Source organism: Chelonia mydas, chromosome 1, assembly GCF_015237465.2.
Source record: "Chelonia mydas isolate rCheMyd1 chromosome 1, rCheMyd1.pri.v2, whole genome shotgun sequence".
Taxonomy (NCBI): domain Eukaryota; kingdom Metazoa; phylum Chordata; order Testudines; family Cheloniidae; genus Chelonia; species Chelonia mydas.
The window spans coordinates 8,030,769-8,050,960 of NC_057849.1; the positions used below are offsets into that span (position 1 = coordinate 8,030,769).

At 58.0% G+C, this 20,192-nt stretch overlaps 1 protein-coding gene across 2 annotated transcripts in view; it reads right to left on the reverse strand.

The window, feature by feature from the left end:
• Positions 1 to 1,942: 1,942 nt before the first annotated feature.
• PGAP2 (post-GPI attachment to proteins 2) overlaps positions 1,943 to 20,192 on the reverse strand; it is a 39,984-nt gene continuing 21,734 nt past the window's right edge. For both annotated transcript variants that reach the window (XM_037909671.2, XM_037909557.2), the window contains exons 5-6: positions 4,000 to 4,108; positions 1,943 to 3,495 (exon numbers count right to left, since the gene is read on the reverse strand). In XM_037909671.2, the coding sequence (XP_037765599.1) occupies positions 3,365 to 3,495; positions 4,000 to 4,108 (240 nt within the window). In that variant the 3' untranslated portion in view covers positions 1,943 to 3,364. The remainder of the gene's footprint in view (positions 3,496 to 3,999; positions 4,109 to 20,192) is intronic.

The window sequence follows — 20,192 nt, forward strand, 5'->3', positions numbered from 1 at the left end:
ACCAAGAAGAACGTGGTGCCTGATGCAGCACCCTGCTAGCTCTGCTCAGCCAGACATCCTGGGATGGGTTTATCCACCTCCATGGTGAACCCCCTTGGGGCAGGATCCTGCCATCTCTGCGAGTCAGCCCACCGGGCTCACCCCTCGCCCACCCCACACGCTGCCGTGTCAATGACTTGGCAGCCCTTCTATCCCTTGCCACTCCCGCTTCTGCTGCCGGGACTGGCTTCCTCTCCCCTTCTGCTCCACAGGCAGGCTTCCTGCCCCGCCCTTCGATCCTCACGAGGCCTAAACCTACCCTCTGAGCCCGGCCTGCTCCCTTTGAATCCTTCTCCCGGGTATTCCAGTGCCTTTCCCAGGCTGGCCCTCTCAGGCCTGGGAGTCCCTCCACGTGCCAGCCCTCCACCTCCCCTGCTCCCAATACATTGCTGCCACCAAGGTCATTGGTGTTAATTCACCAGGTGATTAACCTTCTGCTTTGCCGCTGCGGGACGGCACGGCCATCCGGTGCTCTGTATCCGAAGCACAGGGTCTCTTCAGGTTGGATGCAGAGTCCTTACGTTTTGGACAGCACCAGGCCATCGTCACCCAAGAAGCCAATCGGGGACTCTACTCCAGCTCAGAAAGGGCCAGGCTATGGGACACAGGGCCTTTAGGTGCTCAGACACTGCAGTGATGAGATTGGTGGGAGTACCTATATCCTACGGTCCCTGGTCTGGGTCTGGCCCAGGTTGGTTGGGACTGAACATCACCGGTAGCCAATGGCTCTTTGGTGGGGCTCAGTGCAGATCTCCAAGGGCAGGTATCCACACCACAAAATCCACCACACAACGCGCCCTTGTTCGGAGACAGCAGACTAGGCACAGAGCCCAAACTTCCTCAGAGGGGTCACCTGCAGGTCAGGGCCGAGGCACGTTGGCAGAGCGAGGGAGGGAGCAGGCCCTGGCACTGCTTGGCTGGGACCCTGGCTCGGGCGAGCAGAAGCGTCTGGTCTCTGGGGCTCTCACTCCAGCGGCACTAAATTCACACATGCCAGAGGAGACGCTACCCGCAGCCTTTGCTGCCGGCACGGAGCCTGGGTCCGATGCAGCTGGGGAGATGGAACCACCAAAATCTCCCAGCTGGAGCTTGCCTGGACGTGAGGCAGCCAGGCAGCTGCACTGAAATGGACACGACAAGGGATCTGGCACTGCCCCCTCTCCCCAAACCACGTGGAAACCAGCCTGGTAGCCTCACTCAACAGCCCCACGAAAAGCCACCAATGCCTGGAGGCGGGCGCTCTAATGGAGGCGGTGCACAGCTCTGCTCAACCCACCTGGAGAGACTTTGGGGCAGCCTCATAAGACAGGGGCTTGCCCACAGAGGGTGGTCTCTCGTAGGTGCCACAGGGGTGATGCGCTGTGCTTCCAACCCTCCAAAATAAGACCTTCTCCTCCTTGAAATCCAGGAAGCTACAGCGGTGCCCTTCCAGCTCCCTCTCGCTGGCCGGATACTGTGTAAATCTGGAGCCACTCCACCAAAGCCAGTGCAGCTCCCCCAGTGTAGCAGGGAGACTACAGCCCTGTATATCCTGGGATTACAACTCCTCTTCCAAGCAGCCGGCCGAGCTGCAGTGACCCAGGCGAGGATGGGACACAGCTGTTCACAAGGAGACCAGCGACGGCCCTGGTAGAGTGGTCGAGGAAGCAGGAAGGCATGGCCCAAGAGACACCCGCCTGGCCGGGCTGGGCTTTGCTCCCTACCTCCTGGCTTCACCCTCTGCAGTCGTGCCTGGTCAGCTGGAGGCACCACGTCCCCGAGAGAGGGGCCTGACCTGGAGCCCCACATCCCAACAGCACACGCTGTGGTGGAGTTTGGATACAGACCCAATCTCTGCAGCTCAGACCTGTCTCAAGCACGCGCTCACGCTGACCGTTCCTAGGAGTCAAGGGTCAAGACTTCCAAGAAGAACTAGTGATTGGGGGAGGACACCTTAATTTGAGCCCCCTCCCCCCCGCCAATCACGAGTCACTTGTGATGGGGGCGTATCCCCTGCATCCTGGGCCGCCCCAGGAACTCCTCAGACTCTCTTAGTGTCCACTCTGTATAATTTATTCAAGTCCCCTCCACCGACACCTGGACAATGCCACACGCCCTGCCTACGCTCTACGACTCTTGCCTTCAGCTCCTGATCAGCAGGGCCCCGGGAGGAAACCAGATCTCTCTTCCTTGGGATCTCCTTCAATCTAGGCACAGTTAGCCCCGTCTCCTGCCACCCCAAAATGGCCTCCCCGCCTTTCATCCAAGTAATTCCCTAACTCACCCCGCCTCCCCACTTGATTAGCTAATTGCTCCCTACCCCCCCAATAAGCCGTCACACGGGAAACGATCAGAGTGCTGGCCAGTCTGTTGGGCCTCAGCACTCTGTCACAGCACCTAGGGAGGCCTTGGCCAAGGATTCTGCAGGGGGAACAAAGCCGACCTATTGGACTGGAGGGGGGAGAAAACACACGGAGGAATAGCCAGCTCAAGACAGTGCAGAAAAAGGGGCCAGGTCATGATTCAGCGACCCCTCAAGGAGATGTCTGAGTGAAGGGGAACTGGAAGTTATGCCCTCGCCTCTGCTGTCAAGGTGCTGAGAATGAGCGACACTGAATGCCTTGCGAGGGGTCTTCCTCCAGTATTCTCACCCTTTCCTTCCATCTCGTTCCCTTGAAAGGGAATGCCGGGAAGTGGAAGTGGGAGTCAGGAGCTCACTGGAGACCCTCCCTCTGGAGAACTCCTGTTCCAATCCCAGGGCCACAGCAAGGAATCTCCACTGTCAATCAGCACACGACTGTTACCCGTGGTGGTTCCTGCCGAGAGTCTGGGCCAGCGGCCAGAGCTCTGGTGAGGCAGCAGGTGCGGGAAAGGAGCTGTGCTGAGCCGGGCGGGGCGGGAAAGAAGATCCCATCGCTGCATCAGTCGGCCTTGCAGAACAAGGATTCCTAGCCACACGGACCAACATCTTACCCCGTCGACTCCCCTGGGTCCTGCCCCCTCGGCTCCCACTACCCGCTCCTGTCCTGGCACTTGATAGGAATGACAGATCCATGGAGAGGCTGCTGTGTGATTTGTGCATAACCATCCCACTCCCCTACAATCCCCACCCTCCTGTATTTTTGGAGGCCAGGGTCCTGGCCGCAGCAGCGTAAGCACAGGGAGGTCCTGGCGATGTCTCAGCGAAGGACGCTGTTGGTTTCCTCTCGAGGCACATCACAGGCCTCCCTGCCCAGCGTCGCTCCCAGGAGCCGGTAGCTCATCTGGCCCCAAGACTCGCACCAACGGCGGGACTCCAGAGGCCGTCGGCAGCACTGGTAACACGCTTGTCTGGCGCGAGGCCGCCCTAGAAACGTTTGTCTTCTGGCTGGGAGCTGACCACCAGCTCTTTGTTGCCGAAGTCCCACCAGGCGGTCATGTGGAAAGCCATGTTGGAAAGGACGACCAGGTACTCCAGGAAAGCAAAGATGGTATAGGCTAGGAGAGGAAGGGAGGGAACCCATCAGGTTAACGGAGGAAATGGGGCAGAGGAAAGGGAAGAACTATGAACGCGAGCGAGACCACGTCTCTCTCAATGTGTTAACCGAGCCTCTGGCACTACGGGGGCTGAAGCTTGGTAGCAAGACGTTCTCCTTTCTCGAGAAGCCCGTTCCCGCCCAGCCCAGCGGGGTGGGACAGGAAGCTGTTACTTTCTGATGGCCATTCGGGGAACGGAGGATCTCTGTCCATAATCTAGCAGGCATGTGTCTCCAGCACCACACCCACTGCAAAACCCAGCAATGCTGGCAGCCTTCCCAGAAAGCCAAGGCCTGAGTGGGAGCTGGAGGAGACTGATGGTATCCAGAAGGGGTCAGCAGGCGGTGGCAGACGCACGCTAGCAGGGAAGCAAAGGGAAACCGGCCCCTGCCGCGTCTGCTCTTTGATTGATTCAGGAGAAGGTTGTGATATGGGGCCCAGCGGTTGGGTCCTCAGGGACCTTACCTCCGGCCTCGCAGTACCAATTGTGGTGGAAGTAGACGCACACGGCCAAGGAGAACGTGACGAGGTTAAAGAGGAAGAGCAGCAGCTTCCACTTGTAGGACTTGCACTCCTGAAAGAGACCGACAGGACAAGGTCTGACCCCCAGAAGCTGGGTTAGAGGAGTAACCCCCTCCCCTTCCCGTACCCTTCCAAGAGGCCATGGCCTGGACCTCCCAGCCCGAGCCTGCAGAGGTGAGGTCCTTAGCCCCTGGAAATGGTCCGAACTGCACGGTTCACACGGCAACCCCCCCATCACCTCTCGGCAGAGCCCAGGCATGACAGTGCAGCTGGCACCCATTAGAACAGCGCCCCCAAGTGGTGGCAACTAAGCTCCCATAAATGGCACAGAAAGCTACCCACACAAACAAGAAGAGCCATCTCCCTCGGCGCTGTGTCCCTGCTAATTCTCTGCCATCTTCTCCAGCTGTGCATCCCTAGACTCCTGTAACAGTCACCATCCTTCTGGGGAAGGATGAATCCAACGCCACCGACCAATTATCCTGCTGCCTTACAATGTACAATGAATACAATTTTCAAATAGGTGAAGAACAATTTTTCCTTTGCTGCTGTGCCGGGAGCTGGAGCTCGGGGCTCTGTTTCACCTGTGATCGCTGATCCAGAAAGAGGGGTGCTCTCGCAGCGAGCTAGGCATTCCTAAGGTTAACCTCAGCTCTGACACTGGCACATCGTGTAGCCTCGGGGAAGTCATTTAACCTCCCTGTGAAGTGGATATAATACTAATTTAATCAATGGGCGGGTGCGTGTCTATGTGCAGGTCATTGGCTTCTGCAGGAAGGAATCAGGCTGCTCAACCATGTGTCATAGGCCCTATACTACCAACAGGTAAAATAGACTCTCCATTAACTCCAAGGGTTGGTGTCTGCGCTTTTGGAGCGAGAGTTCGCGTGCCCCCGCAAAGTCGAGTGACCACAGCACGCCTCACAGTGAGGAGCGGAAATCCTGCTGGACGTGCCCATGGATGTTACAATGCTCACCCCCCTGCTCCCATTTGGCTATTGGCGCCCCCGCTGCCGGATCCTACCCCTCCCGGCTTGGCTCCCTCTGCGTTGAGCACCAGCCAAGGTGCAGGGGGTTCACCAGAACAAAGCAGGCAGCCGCCGCTGCGCCTCCCCCGGAGCTGTGCCCCGCTCGCTTGCCGCTGGGGCGGGGAGGAGGAGGAGGAAACCACACCAAGGAGCAGAGCTGGGGCGGGTGCAGAACCGAAGGCATTTCGCAAGCAGCACAAAGTGCTGGGGCGGGCTCCTCCTCCACCCCGGAGCGTGGCCCCACCGAGCCAGCCTGGCTGAGCTACTGGGCAAACGGGGGAGAGCCCCTGAGGAAGGGCTGGGGCCACGGCTGCTCCATAGGGGGTCTGCGTCCCCCTGACCCACACAGGCAGAATCTCCGGGGGGGTGGCAGCCTGACTGCTCCGGGACCCTCTAGCTCCACTGGTAGCCTGCAGACCCAAGTAACTGGCCACGTTCCCCAGAACACAGGGGTCCAGCCTGCCAGGCTGTGAAAGGCGCAGCCACGGGAAACGTGGGCAAGCTGGAGCAGCCCCAAGGTCCATCCCGGCCTCCTGGCTCCCTCAGTGGCAGCTCCAGACTCATCAGAGAGCCATGGACCCGCTTGTCTGCAGGGCACCTCCCAATCCCCAAGAGGTGAGGTGGAGGTGAGCTTATGCCTGAAGCAGCCAGGTCAGGCAGGTGGGGGGACGCTGCCTCTCCTTGGGCAGTGAGAACTCCCGCCCCCCCGCCCCCCCGCCACATTTCCCATCTTCCTCCCCTCACTGCTCCCTGCCCCCTGAGATCCAGCAGCAGCTCTCTCCTCCCTCTCACGCTGCCCGGGGGGACCCAGACCCAAGACACTAGGCAAAGGAAACAGGAAACACTTCAGCCCCCCGCCCCCCCAGCACGGCTTTCCTGGCTCAGCCTTGCTGATGGATGAAGGCACGTGGCGGGGCGGGGGATGGAGTCAGACGGGGCGCTGAGGAGGGGGCTGCTTGCACCTTTCAGAACCTGCTTCTGGACAGCCGTCACTGCGGGGGGGCTGGACACTGGCCGGTCAGGAAGCCTGGGTCAGGGCAGTCGGAAAGGGGACACACACCGGAGCCACAGATGTGTTTTATTCCTGCTTCTCAGCAGTGGGAGGGGATTTTCCTCCTTTCTGAGGTTTCCAGCAGGGCAGAAACTCCAAGTCATGGGGCCTGCTGAGAAGTAGGAACATTCAAATCACAGCATCAGAGTTTCCATGACCCCACCGAAAGCGTGGTAGGTGCTGCCAGCCGCTCTCAACACACAAACAGGTGACGCTGGGGAGGAAAACCCCCGGAGGAAGGTTGGGCTTGTGGTTAATGCACTGGCTGGGGACTCCAGGGACCTAGGTTCAACACCCTGGTCTGGCACAGACTCCCTGTGTGACCTTTGGCCTGTCACATTCTCTCTCAGTGACCCAGCTCCTTAATGATCTTTCCTTAATGATTCAGACTTCTGGGGCTGTCTCTAACTGTCCATACAGCACCCAGGGCAACAGGTTCCCCATAGCTCCAGGGGAGGCTAAGATGTCACTAATTCCTGCATCACCTCCGCAATGCACTGTGCTGGTTTTGCTAGGCAAAAGAATCACGGGAAAGCTACTGGGCCAAATATAAGCGCTGCTAGAACCGGCCTCACTACTTCTTTGGCCCTCCCGTGAGTCCTTCCAAGAAAAGAAGGAAATAGGGGAGAAGTTCCGTAGCTTACCTAAGGTGGACGGCAGAAATCCAGGTTGCCCCACTCTGGCTGGTGCCCATCCCTAACCTGTAGGCCGCACTACTTCCCACCCCCACACTCACATCTGCTAGGTTCCCCCCCACCACCCACACCCGAGCCTGCTACTCGGGGGGAGGTGGGGGGTGGAAGATGCTATAAAATTGGGCTCAGGCTGCTCCCCACCATTGGGAATGAGAGCGCTTCCCCCCGCCCCCGAGGAATTACAAAGATCCCCCAAATCCGGGCCTACTGCCCGAGGACACATTCCCCTAGCAGCAGGGCTGGGGAGGAGGATGGACTATTTCATTTGAAATGAACTGTCACAGAACAGGGTGGGTGGGGCCAGATCCTCTGAGTGCTAGGGCCACATGTGAAATACCGGTGAGCAATCCAAGCAGCAATCTATTATGTAAAACTTCACACAGGAAAAAGCAGGTCACAAGCCACCTTGTTTTCATACAGGCCCCTCTGGCAGCGGAAACATGACTTTTCTGTAGGCTAGCAGCAAGAACAAACAAGTGATGGCTCACTGGTGCGCAGCTCTTAGCTCTTTGATCCCAAGCCTGGCAGCCTCTGTGCTGCACAGGGACTGTGGCTTCACCCTTCCGACCAGCAGAACCCGAAACTTTCCAAAGGCCACGCGCTGCTTTTTAAAAGATTTCAGGTGCTTTACTCTCCTCCTTGGGGACTTCTGCTTCTCAAGGCACGACACGGCTAAGATCCAAAGGCCAGAGCTTCGATCTAAAAGGCCACTTGGTCTATACCAAGCATCAGGGATGCTTTAACTCTGGATCTCACAACAGCCAGGGAAAGAAGCACCAGCTGGGAAGTTTCTCTAGCCAGCAGACGTTTCCGTCACTGGGGCTTTAGCCAGGTGACTTTACTAGCTCTGCAGCCATGTCAGATCCAGTCTGGCCAGTACTTGGACGAGGGGGGCCCCCAAGAAAAGCCCAGGAGCAGCAGGAAATGGTGACTCTGAGTCAAGGGGTCTCCAAGTAGCAAATCAGCCCCCAGCAGAGGGGAGGAAAGACCCAGGCTGGCTGGAGATGCCGTTTTCCCAGAGGAGATATACAACCAGAACCCTGAAACCCTGCCGCCACTCAAGCTCCCAGTGCACTTCCCCTTAGAGCTGGCAGCCTAGCTCCAGCGTCCTGGTCCGACGGCAGCTCCGGCGATTCCGTTCCGCCTCCCGACATTTCCTCTGTCGTTTCAATTAGACGAGTCAGCCTGCAGTTCCCGTCCTATAACCTGCCGTGTAGCATTGCCACGGCCCACCCCAGAAGCCGCTGCATCCTAGTGTGTGTGTGTGTGGAGGGGCCAATCCCTGCTTACACAGTCTGGGAAGCATTTAAGGATCTTTCCCGACAACAGGTGCTTTTACTCCGACAGGAGGTACAAGCTTCTTCCTCAGTGGCCCAGACCTTGTAGAGATCTCACAGCATCCAGCCATTTTAGTACTCTCAGGAGAGCCGCTATGGACTGTAACAACATCACACACGGGCTCCTGAACCCCAGGGCTGGGGAGCTCAGCCAGCTTACGCTCCTGAGGGCCCCCCATCCTGGACAGCCAGCATGGGGCACCAGGCTGACAAATGGCTTTGGGCTGGTCCGCACCGGCCGCGGCGTTACCAAATAACTCTGCCTCGGGCAGAGCCTTTGTAATTATCTGCTCATCTCTGGGACCCTGGGTCGGACTGGGCCCAGCTCCGAGACTCACGTTTCCGGAGCGGGGAGCGTGGAATCTGACTCAGATCCCTGGGACAGGGCCATTGTAGTGCAGCTGGGTGGCGCGAGATGCATAGGAGCAATTTGGGAAGGATCAATGGCCTTTTGGTTATCATAAGATCTAGATTCAAGTCCTGGCTCTGCTTCAGTCTCCCTGGGAGACTCTGGACAAGTTCCTAAGGGTCTGTCTACACTGCATCGTACACCCAGGTCTGTGGGACCTAGTCTTGTGGACTAGGTGTGTCCAAGCCTGTGCTTGAGCATCCACACTGCACTGTAAACCCGGGTCTCACAGTCGTGCTAACGTCCATACCGCACTACATAGACCCTCGGAGTCGGTCTGCAGCTCAGGTTGTGTCCACACTGCAAAGTGCCAGGGCTTGCACCCGAGTGAGAGCAGGACTCAGGCTTTGATCCACCCACGAGTAGGGTCCTAGGACTCATTACTCCTGGGGGAATTCTGCGCTACTGCGCATGTGCAGAATTTATTTCCCTTGCAGATTTCTTTGCTTCCCCGCAGAAAAATGACTTTCTGATGGGGAAGCAAAGGGAAGCCACAAGAGCGGTCATACGATCATCGCCAGCAGTATGTTTTAGGTGCCCAGGGCAGTTGGTAGAGAGGTAAATCACTGTGGTGTACAGGGTGGGACTAGAGAAGACCCGGCTGGTGGCTCTCACCCTGCGCCAGGCTCAGCAGCTAGTCCCGGCTGGGCTGGAGAGGACGGGACTTCCTCTTACCCTGCACAGCATCTGGGGCCATGTCAGACCCACCCTGATTTCTCCCCCGGCTGTAGGAAGCTCTGCAAACTCACATCCCCACCCCTTGTGCTTCCTGCACTTATCGCTCCTCAGTTGTAGGGGGAGCGGTCCCTGTACAGGGAGCTGCTGCCCCATCCACCCAACCCCTGTGCATCCAGACCCCCTCATACTCAGATCCTCCTGCCAAGCTTCACCCTTCCACACCCAGAACCCCCCCCGACGAGCCCCATTCCCCCTGCACCTGGACCACCCCAAGCCACACGCATCCGGCTCCCCACCCTACTGAGCCCCACTCCTCCAGCATCTGGAACCTCCCCCCGCCCCCAGCTGAACCCCAACCACCTTCACCTGGACTCCCCTGCAGAGTCCCATTACTGTTGCACCCAGAACTCCCCAACAAGCCCCTGTGCATCCAGATCCGCCCCTCCCCCGCACCTCAATCCCCCACTGAGCTGCCCGCACCCAGACTGCCCCACACAGAACCCTCTCAACCCTCACCTGGATCCCCCCCGCACTAAGCCCCTTCACACTTGGATCCTGCCTTGCTAAGCCTGCCTGCCTGCCTGCACCTGGCATGGAGGGGCAGGGCTCTGGAGTGTTTCTGGGGTAGGCCCGGTCCTTGCGCTGTGTCAGGGTTGGGTGCAGCCTCACTACTGAGTCTGTGTCCCGGTGGGGAGCTGCAGTGTGATCTCCCACCTCTGTGCAGCCAGTGGCCTGTGCTCCCCAGTGCCATGCTGGAGCCTTCACATTTATTTGCAAATAAAATTTGCAGAATATTAAAATACTGTGCGCAGAATTTTTAATGTTTTGGCGGAGAATGCCCTCAGGAGTAACTCGTGTCCCGAGTGCTTGCTGACCTGAGTCAGACTGAAGTATGTGTGGACGGAAGTGGGGCTTGGGCTCAAACCTGAGTCAGAGCCAGGCTTAGTGTGGAGTGCAGGCATGCTCAGTCTGTCTTGGCCTCCCGTCCCCATCGGTACACTGGAAATCGCGAGGATAGCGCCAGCATCCCAGGCGTTGGGAGGACACGTTTTTTAATGCCAGTGAAGGGTGCAGACAACACATGGACGGTGCGATACAGCCCTGGAGGAGTCTGGGTCTTTGGATCCTGTTTGCCTGACCTCCTGTACCCATGTTCACTGCAGAAGGCCAAAGCGTTTGCTGACGAGCAGCGTAAGATCCTGCCCTGGCCGCGCTTTGTAAAATAACCACGCGGCACAAGGCGCTCAGCCCCCTGAGGGATGGTTTGTTATCGTCTGAGATGAGAGCTTGGATCACCAATCACACTCTCCCTGCTCCACGGAGACCGGGCCAAGGGGGCAGCTCTGATCCCGTCACCTTGGGGGAACTGCTCCCCTGGGGACTTCGCTTGGGGAGCTGCCTGTCAGAAAGGCCCTGGCTGAGAGCACGGTCTGGAAGAGTGAGGGCCAGAATGCGGACAGTGGCGGGGTCAGGGCTGCTGGGTGGATCAGCAGCCACTTCCAGGGAGGCGCACAGGGGCTGAACCCTCCACTGGCACGGGTGGCATCAGCAGCATGCTCTCCTCGTTTCCCGGAGGACTCCGATGCTCCTGGTGATCACAGAGCCCGGAGCCCAGCTGGCTTCAGCCTCTGCTGAAGGCTCGGCCCACAGTGCTGGCTGCTCCGGACGCTGCAGCTGGAAACTGCAGGAAGTCAAACTCGCTCAGTCAGTCATTTCAGCTTCCCACTTTCCCCCTGGCCAGACGGCAGGGAGCGGCGCCGGGCACTGGCCCCCACCGGGCCAGATCACTGTCCCAGGCAGCTGCCCTCGTGCAGCGGCTGTAGGTACCACACGTGTCTCTGGCCCAGGAAACCACGGCCAAGTATATTTAGTCCAGCTGTTTGCACACCTCGAGCTGAGGCGTGATTCCCATGCACTCAGGAGTTAGTCAGCAGCAAGAGAGCAGACAGCTTCCTCCCCCAGCCCACAAAACCACAGCCCCTCAGCCACGTGGCTCCCCTCCAGCGAGCGCAAAGCCCCCGGGCTACCTGCCCCTCTGCACCAGGCTGGACAGGACAACGGGAAGCCCAGTGCCGTGTCGCGCCGACCCCTGGCGGCCCCAGTGTCATCTCAATCCCCATCAAACCCTTGGGCCTTTAAACCTGCAGAGACAGTGCACCCCAGTGTGGACTGCTCCCGTTTCACCCCTGAGCCATCCCAGAGCTCCTCAGCTCTCTCTCTCCAGCCAAACTCTTCCAGGGACCTTCTTTGGAGTTCCTACCCCTAGATTTCCGCCTGGAAACATTCCTCTGGCGGGAACTTCAGGATCCTAGAGGCATTTGGCTGAGCGCTACACGCTTCAGCTCTGTCTCCAGCTCGGTTTGTGTCTGCGCTTTCTGCACTGGTTCCCATGTGGTGAACGTGAGGACAAATACAGCTCCTGTGCTGAGAATTTCGGGGGGGGATATTTATAGCTGGCTCATCTCAGTGACCAGCAGCAACGCTGTGGGCTGCACTTGCTGTGTGCTGGCTGAAGTGTTAGCACACCCCCGAGTTTGGGTGACCTCGTCCATGGTTCTGATACAGATTCACAGCTCCCATAGGCCATACGGGTGTGAACAGAGCGACCCTCTGTTTGCTCGCTCTTATGTGACAAGTACTATAAAAATGCCCGTGGAAGATTGATCCTTTGTATCATGCCCCTTTCTGCTGAGCTCAGGGCCCCCCAGAAATGCATTTTAAAGACTATAAATAATTCATCTCACACACATTTCTCTACCTATAGATTTGGACGTACAGTGCAGCTTTCATCAAAGCCCTTTGCAAACTCAACCAGAGCGTTTAGGAACTGCTTCATCCACCACAGAAATGCAGCCACCTCTGGGGCCGAGCTTGGTCGCTGTCGAAGAGCTCCACAGTCACATCGCAGAACCGTAAGGGAATAAGACGACGAACGGGGAAAGCAGGAGTCAGTTTAGCTAGCCGGATGGCACTGCAGTTTGGCCAGGACACCAGGGTTAACACGCAGCAACTCTCGTGTCTTGGTTTGGTCTCTCTCTGACACAAGGCACCACCCCCATCACACTGATGCGCTAGATACAATTTGGGGGGCTCCCGGTCAGGGGGATCAGCTGGAATCAGCGCCCAGAGGGCGTGGCTGCAGCCCGGGGAATGCCGAAGAGCAGAGTGGTCCTTCAGCTCCCCTTGACGCTGCCGTAGGCCTTGGCGCAGAGTCCTGCTAACGGAGCTGGAATCAGAGGCTCATTAGCCAGAAGCCGGTGGGAGGTTTCGCAGCAGGAAGTGCAGAGCGCGGAGAGGCCAGCTGCTCGGGAAGAGGGGAAATGTGTCTCCATGGGCAGCGCCACACGCAAACTGGATCGAGCGCGTCTGACTGTACTGCCAGTTCGCGCCGTAGGGGAAAGCCAGGCTGCAGAGGACACACGCCGTGAAACTCGGGAAAGACTTGGGAAAATGCAGATGCTGGCCTAGAACCCGGGGCAGGGGACAGAGGGGGATGGATGGCTCCAAACCGGTCCGCTCCCTGCCCTGGTCTCTCCTTTATTCAGCCCATTCTCTGCCTCCCTCGTTCTCTCTGCACCGCCCCACACCTGGCCTGCTCTCTCTTCTCCTCCCCACAGTGGAGCTTTCCTTGCTAGTTCGCTCATTACTGGCAGCCTCGTAACTGGAAACTGAACTCTGGTGGTTGGAGTTTCTACTTCCCCATTACAAAGTCTCTCCCCAGCGCCTTCCTGCCCTTGCTCAAAGACGGTTGCAACACGAGCAGTGATCAGCGCAATGCTTTTGCAAGACTTCAGATTCCTGTCGGGGCCACACATGCATACACAGAAGCACCCACACACGGTGCAAACCCCTGCAGAACTAGGGGCGTTGTACCCCCCAAGTGCAAACCCCTGCAGAACCAGCGTTGTACCCCCCAGAGTGCAAACCCCAGCATAACCAGGGATGTTATATCTTGCCCCCCGACATACACAGTGCAAACCCCTGCATAACCAGTGGTGTTGTACCCCCCCTCCCCCCCGCCAGTGCAAACTCTGGCATCACCAGTGGTCTTGTATCCTGAGTGCAAACCTCTGCATAACTAGTGGTATTGTGTCCCTCCCCCTCACCCCCCGAGTGCAAACCCCTTCAAAAACAGTGGTGGTGTACCTCGCCCCCCCCCAGTACAAATCCCTGCATCACCAGTGGTGTTGTACCCTCTTACAGCAGCACTGAAATTGGCCCCCAGCACATGGGATACGGGACCTGGAGTAGACCCTAATGGCCATTCCTAACCCTGCTCCACCCTTCCAGGTCTCGTGTACCTGTCCCCCACCCCAAGCGTCCACGTACAACACCAAGAAAATGCCTTTATTCAGTGCCAAGTCTCTCTCTTGTGCCTTCCAGCTGCATGGGGGAGGATTGCCGCTGGTCTGCCATCCCTGGGCAGCACGGTGCCCACTGCGTGATGCTTGGCAAAGGGGGCAGGTTCCAGGCGCTGCCCCGGGAATCTGACCCCAGAACCTCGGTGCTTTCTGGGGCCTTCGCTGCCATTCTGTAGTTCCCTGCTCAGTTCTCTTGAAGGAGAAGCGGTGCAAAAAGCCTCAGCCCTGACCAGTCACAGCCTCCCCTGCGCCGGGAGGTGGTTTATGTTAACATCCCAGTCGGGGCTCCCGAAGGCAGCGGAGAGAAGTGCCCCAAGAACCAATGGCTGGACATTAATGTCAGGCAACGTCAAACGAGAAATAAGGCCCCGACTTTTCATAGTCAGGGCAATTCACCCTGGGACCAAAGTCGCCCGGGAAGGGGCGAAGTCTCCATCTCACGCCTGTCTCTGGAAGTTGCACGAGCCACACCCGAGCCACTGGGCGCAAGGCTGGGGTAACTGGCGGAGAGTCTATGGCCAAGGGCGGGGTCAGACGGGGGCCCAGCGGATTCCCAAGCAAATGGTGCCTAGGAACTGGCTCATAACTGGAACGGCCTGGGGCCGCTGGGCCCAGGAGGAGGATTTCTAAGTGCGAGGGGGTGGGGCTGGGTTCGAATACTTCCTTGGAGTCCCAAATGGGCTTGCTGTGGGCACATCCAGCCCTTCCCTCCTGCGGGGAGCTCAGCACCTCCCCCCTTCAACCGTTGCTACTAGCTGGTTCTGCCTCCCTGCATCGCCCCGGAGCTCTGTCCCCCCCAGCAGGCCCTCCTGACGCCCAGCCTGCTGCTCCTGCCCAGATTGCTGGTGGAGGCCAGAAGCCAGGGCAGAAACCCGCCTCTGCAGCCCTTTGGGGTGGGGGAAGAGAAGAAGAGAGCCCGATGGTGGCCCCGAGTTTGCAGCCGGGAAAGCAGCGCTGCCGTCAGGATGTGGGGCCACTTTCCTGGCACAAGGAGACCGTCTGGGTTTTTCCCCTAGAATCTCCCACGGTCAGAATTTCCTACCAGGTCAGCAGCTGCCGCCCCAACTTCTCTCTAATCAGTGCTGAGACTGGCAGTTCCAGCCCCGGCGCGAAAGGCACAGCCGGGAAGGGAGGAGGATGTGGCCCCACCACCGATGGGCTCTCCAGCTGAGCCGAGCCCTCCTGCCCCCTGCAAAATATCCTGCATGTCGCAAGAGCCGCCCAAGCCCCAGGTTCCAAGCCTTTGGCTGGCGCTGGCTCGGAGAGGCCAGCCGAGATTGGGAGAAAGATTCCAGCGTGGCCCGCCTCCCCCGGGCATGGCAGTGCCAGGCGCAGCTCGGTCTAGGCTGCGTGCTGAACTGAACGCCCTGCTCCTGGGAGCCAGCCAAAGGAAGTGCCCGATGGCCTCTCATTCCAGCACGGCCCCCGGGACAGACCCCTGCCCCAGGACATCAGGCAGCGCACCGGCCCCCGCAGGCGCCCAAGGATAAGATGCCACCTGCTGACGAACTCGTAGTACGTGTAAGAGCATGAGTTCGATCCAGTTCTGGCTGGGGAGATCTGTAGGCCTGGGAGGTTTTCTGGGATCCTGTTAGCTAAGCCTGCAGGCTGGGAGGTGGGTGGGGGGGAAGGGGGAGGAGGTTCCTCCCATCAAAATCAAGGTCATCCCAGGAAAATACACCAAGCAACAGAACAGAAACCCCAGGAGATTCGCATTGCTCAGGCCAGACAGGGCCTGTGAGACTGTGGATGGGCTTTCCAGTGTTGCAACGCCCCCTGCTGGTCTCGGGTGGTTCTGCAGTGCCTGTCCTCAGTTTCCCTCCTCCCACAAGCTCCTCAATACACGAGGAAGGCCTGTCACCGAACAGCATCCTGTCTCGGGGACTGCATTGTTACCATCCTGCAACTGAAAACCAGGCTCTCTGCCCAGACCCTCGCTGGGGGCACAGCTTCTCCTTCAGGAGGTCCCCAGCTCAACAGAACCCCTAGGCTGTCCCCCGGCTCTCTCCCCTTTAGAACTGGAGGTTACCCAGCCCCCCTCCGCCCCCTCTAAACTTCCAGGCTGCTCCTTGAAGGCTTACCAGCCTCCTTCTCTCGGAGCCCAGCCAGCTAGCCCAGGCTCCTGGCCCTCACTGCCCTGCTGAGTTCTCAGCTCTGTTTCCTAACTCGCCCCCGAGCTGGGGTCAGTGACGAGCATTAAAGCTGCCCGACCCTTTCAGCCCTAGGTCGGCGGCCACGGGCAGGGCTGAGCCCCACTTTCCTCCAAGGGCCGGCCAGCCTGCGACCGAGACCGTCTCCCAGCCAGGGCTCTCTGCTGCACAAACAGATCAGTGTAGTGACAATGACGCCCAGTACGGGAAGGTCCTGCACAGGCTCCAGCAGTTCCCACCGCTACGCGCTCCGGGACGAACGGAAACCCTGACCCATTTATTTCAGATACTTTTAATCTGCGACCTGTGACTTAGCCAGCTGCCCCTCTCCCCGTGTCACAGCGCCACCTCCTGGCGCCCAGCGTTAACGGCAGCCAGCTAGCCCCGGGCGAGCGTCACTGGAAGAGGGCGTGGCAGAGAAGGAAGCGCGTGTCCGGGGGCTAGCGCGGGAGACCGGCGGTCTGGAGATCTGGATTCAGACTCTGGCTCTGGGGGACCTTGGGCAAGATGCTTAACCTCCCTGAGCCGCAGCGTCCCTATCTGCTGAGCAGGGGTAACGAGGCCGTTCGACCTCGGAAGGAAGCTGCAAGGCTGAAGCATCAGCGTCTGCAAAATGCCTTGAGATGCTCAGGTGGGAGGGGGGCGGAGAAGGGCAGGAGAGACCTTTAAGCCAACTGAGCAGCTGCCCCCCATGCATCCTATCTGGCCCCGAGGTGCGACTCCAGCTTCCCCCTGTCCGCAGAACCGCTGCCCGGAAAGGGAGAGGAAGTGGCGCTGGTGAGAGCGAGGTCCCTGCTGTCAGCACGCTCAGCCGTGGCACCCACAGGGAACACATTCCACAGCCAGCCCAGAGGACAATGCCGCTTGGTGTTGAGCCCGGAGTAACGCACATCCCCTGGGTCTGATTGAGCGCCCACCGGAGCTCGGAGCATCCTGCCAGCAGGGCTGCAGTCCTGCAGACCTTAGGAGCAGATCTCTAGACCTCTCTAACTGGAGGAACTGAAGCCAAAAGCCTTAGGTCTTTGCGGCAGGCCTCAAGCGCACCCTTCAGAGGCTGCTGCTAGATACTACAGTGATGGGCACGACAGGACAACGACGGTCATGGACCATGAGCACAGCTGGGGCCCGAATGCAGGCCAAGAGCATTTCTTTGTAAGGTTACGTTTGTGGAAAGATCTGTGCAGGCCTGGCCTCGCTGTGGCTTGGGGTGTCCCCAGAGGGTTGCACGGCACATCACACCTACATGTGCGCACAGAGAATAAGCAACCTGCTCTGCCAACCAGAGGCATGTAGGCAGCCCTAGCGTGTCCCCGAGGGTACGGCCACTTGGGTGTTGCCAGAGGTCATGGCAGAAGCTCTGGTTACGAGGACTGGAGATGGACAATGACTAAGACACCGCTGGGCTCTCAGGAATAAGGAGACACGATTCTGAACTCCTTTGGTCCTGAGTTCTTCCCCCTAGGAGGGAATGAGGGGTGTAAAAGAGAGGGGTAGATGAGGGGCAAGGGAGAAGGAACAGGAGTGGTGTAAGGAATGCCATCATCCCCACCACGCACATACACGGGGAGAGCAGCATAAGCCACCTCCCACCGAGTTTCCTAATCTTCTCGGAAGGACCTAATGAAACGGCCGATTGGGTGACTTGGCAGATTCAGGTTTCACAACGTGCGCTCTGGAGGAGCAGCCCTGCCAGGTGGGCACAGCCACCTGCAGGCAGGGTTAACACTGGGCAACACCCTGGTTATTCCAGGGTAGCGCCCGGATGAGATGTTACCTGGGGACGCTGAAAACCTGGGTTGAATTCACAGACTATCGGCCAACAAAAGCGATGTTCGGTGGCAATGAAGGCTGCGGCTGGACGCCCCGTGCATTCCTTTCCCCCATTATAATGGAACAAAACCGTCCATAACACACTTCAATGCTTTGTAAGACTTCTGCTGCCATCTCGAGCAGAAAAAAACCAGGATGTTCCCCAGCTTCAGCAACCGTACACTCTCACGCAAACCCCGGACAGATCTGAATTCCTGGTCTCCTTCCCAGCTTAGGGAATTTCCCCCAAGGCTACAAGGATCTCTCTCTCTCTCTCTCTCGTTTTTTTCACCCCAGAAGCGAGAAGTGGTGTTTATGCCGGGGCTGATTTGTCATCACATTACAATCTGATGCCTTTACCTCGATGCACGTGTTTTCTATTATGGTTAAAAGTTATAACATGCTCTATAGACCAACACTCCCAATGTTCAGGGACTCCCAACCACTGAATCAGAGAAACATAGGGCTGCCAGGGATTCCAGAGGTCATCTAGTCCAGTGATTCGCAACCTTTGTGGGCTCAGGACCCATCTGTAAAATGGCCTGTCGCCACCCACTCAATAGCCACAGTGCAAAAAGTATCTGGCTTACTAAGTATTTCTTACCCACGATATAGAACGTACACATTAACGTAACACGTACTAGATACATACACTGTGCGTACTGCAGCTCCTGTCCCGCGGGGCTGTGCTCCCCGCTCTGGGCCTCGTGACCTCTCGGGTTGCCGTGCCACTCAGCTTTGGCCCGGCCCCCCTGACAGTGCCACTCATTCATATTTGGCCCATTTGGCCCTGCGCCATGACGATGGAGGGGTGGCTGGGCCAAACCTGAGCGGTGCCAGGACCCAGTGCCCCAGGTCGCAATGCCCAGAGCGGGGAGCTGAGCCCTGACGGGCCAGAGATGCAGGAGCCGCTGCTGTGGGGCAGGGGGGCTCTGCAACACCCCCAGGGCCTCCCACGTAACCCTTTGACGCACCATGGTGACCCAGTTTTAAGTTGCGACCCAGAGGTTGAGAAACCCTGATCTAGTCCATCCCCCCGCGCCGAGGTGGGATTAAGTATATCTAGAGCATCCCTGACAGCCGGTACCATCAGGCAACCTGCAGCCAACCCCAACCGACGGGAGCTTTAGTCCTCACTAGCTGGAGCTTTGTTCTTCAAGCACTCGCTTGAAATGAGTCAGCTAAAACAGTCGCGTCATTTGGAAAACCTCTGCCAATAGGCAGGTGAGAGTCTGAGAGGGGTGTTGCAGGAGGAGGTGGCCCGTTCAGGGTGTTAGATGGGATTATTTCACCTGTGCGCAGTGAGCCCACCTCCCTGGTAGGGGGTTGCGAGTCCAAGATCTGCTGAAGCTGTGCGCAATGGCCTTACGGGGGCCTGCGTACCATGTGACAAGTGGCCACCCAAAGACCATGTGACTTGTCAACTCTCCATGGACTCAAGGCACCATTTCCCACCACAGGCAGATGCTGGTTTCTAAGGCCTGGTCTACACTATGCGGTGAGGTTGATGTAAGCTGCCTTGCATTAACCTAACTGTGGAAGCGTCTTCACTTAAGAACAGCCATACTGGGTCAGACCAAAGGTCCATCTAGCCCAGCATCCTGTCTCTGACGGTGGCCAATGCCAGGTGTCCCAGAGGGAATGAACAGGTAATCATCAAGTGATCCATCCCCTGTCACCCATTCCCAGCTTCTGGCAAACAGAGACTAGAGATACCTTCCTTGCCCATCCTGGTTAATAGCCATTGATGGACCTATCCTCCATGAACTTATCTAGTTCTTTTTTGAACTCTGTTATAGTCTTGGTCTTCACAACATCCTCTGGCAAGGAGTTCCACAGGTTGACTGTGCGTTGTGTGAAGAAATACTTCCTTTTATTTGTTTTAAACCTGCCGTCTATTCATTTCATTGGGTGACCCCTAGTTCTTGTGTTGTGAGGAGTAAATCACACTTCCTGATTTACTTTCTCCACACCTGTCATGATTTTATAGACAACATTTTTATCCCCCCTTAGTCGTCTCTTTTACAAGCTGAAAAGTCCCGGTCTTATTAATCTCTCCCGCTGATGTAAATGTCTCTCTATGCCGACTTAATACCACCACCTCCCCGAGCAGCACAGAGTCATGGTGGATATGTCATCAGGTCGACGCAGTGTCAGTGCAGATGCTGCGTTGCTTACAGCGACTGTTACTGGCTTTCAGGAGCCTCACCCTGACAGTACAACCGATACCAGCGTGACTGGTGAGGACGCGCACCGTTGACACAAGACGCCAAGCACGCACACACACGCGCGATTTAGTAAGCGTGGTGGCTCTGCGCTGATGTACGGTAAGTCGACATAATTTTTTAGTGCAGACCCGGCCTAAGCCTTTGTCGATTTCCTTGCTGGGTGAAAGGGGTCAGGCTGACAGCCCCGGATCCCGAAGGCGCAAGCTTCTCCTGCGGTCAGCATGCCTCAGCCGGGACCGGGACCCGGGGGAGGGGGCTGAATTCCTGGGCATATCTCCAGGTCTCCCTGCCCTGCAGCTGAGGCTGCCAACGACAGGGCAATCTGTGAGCAGGATTTCTGGGATGGGGTGTGACGTTAGGAGTGTACTATAATACCTCATTGGAAGGTGA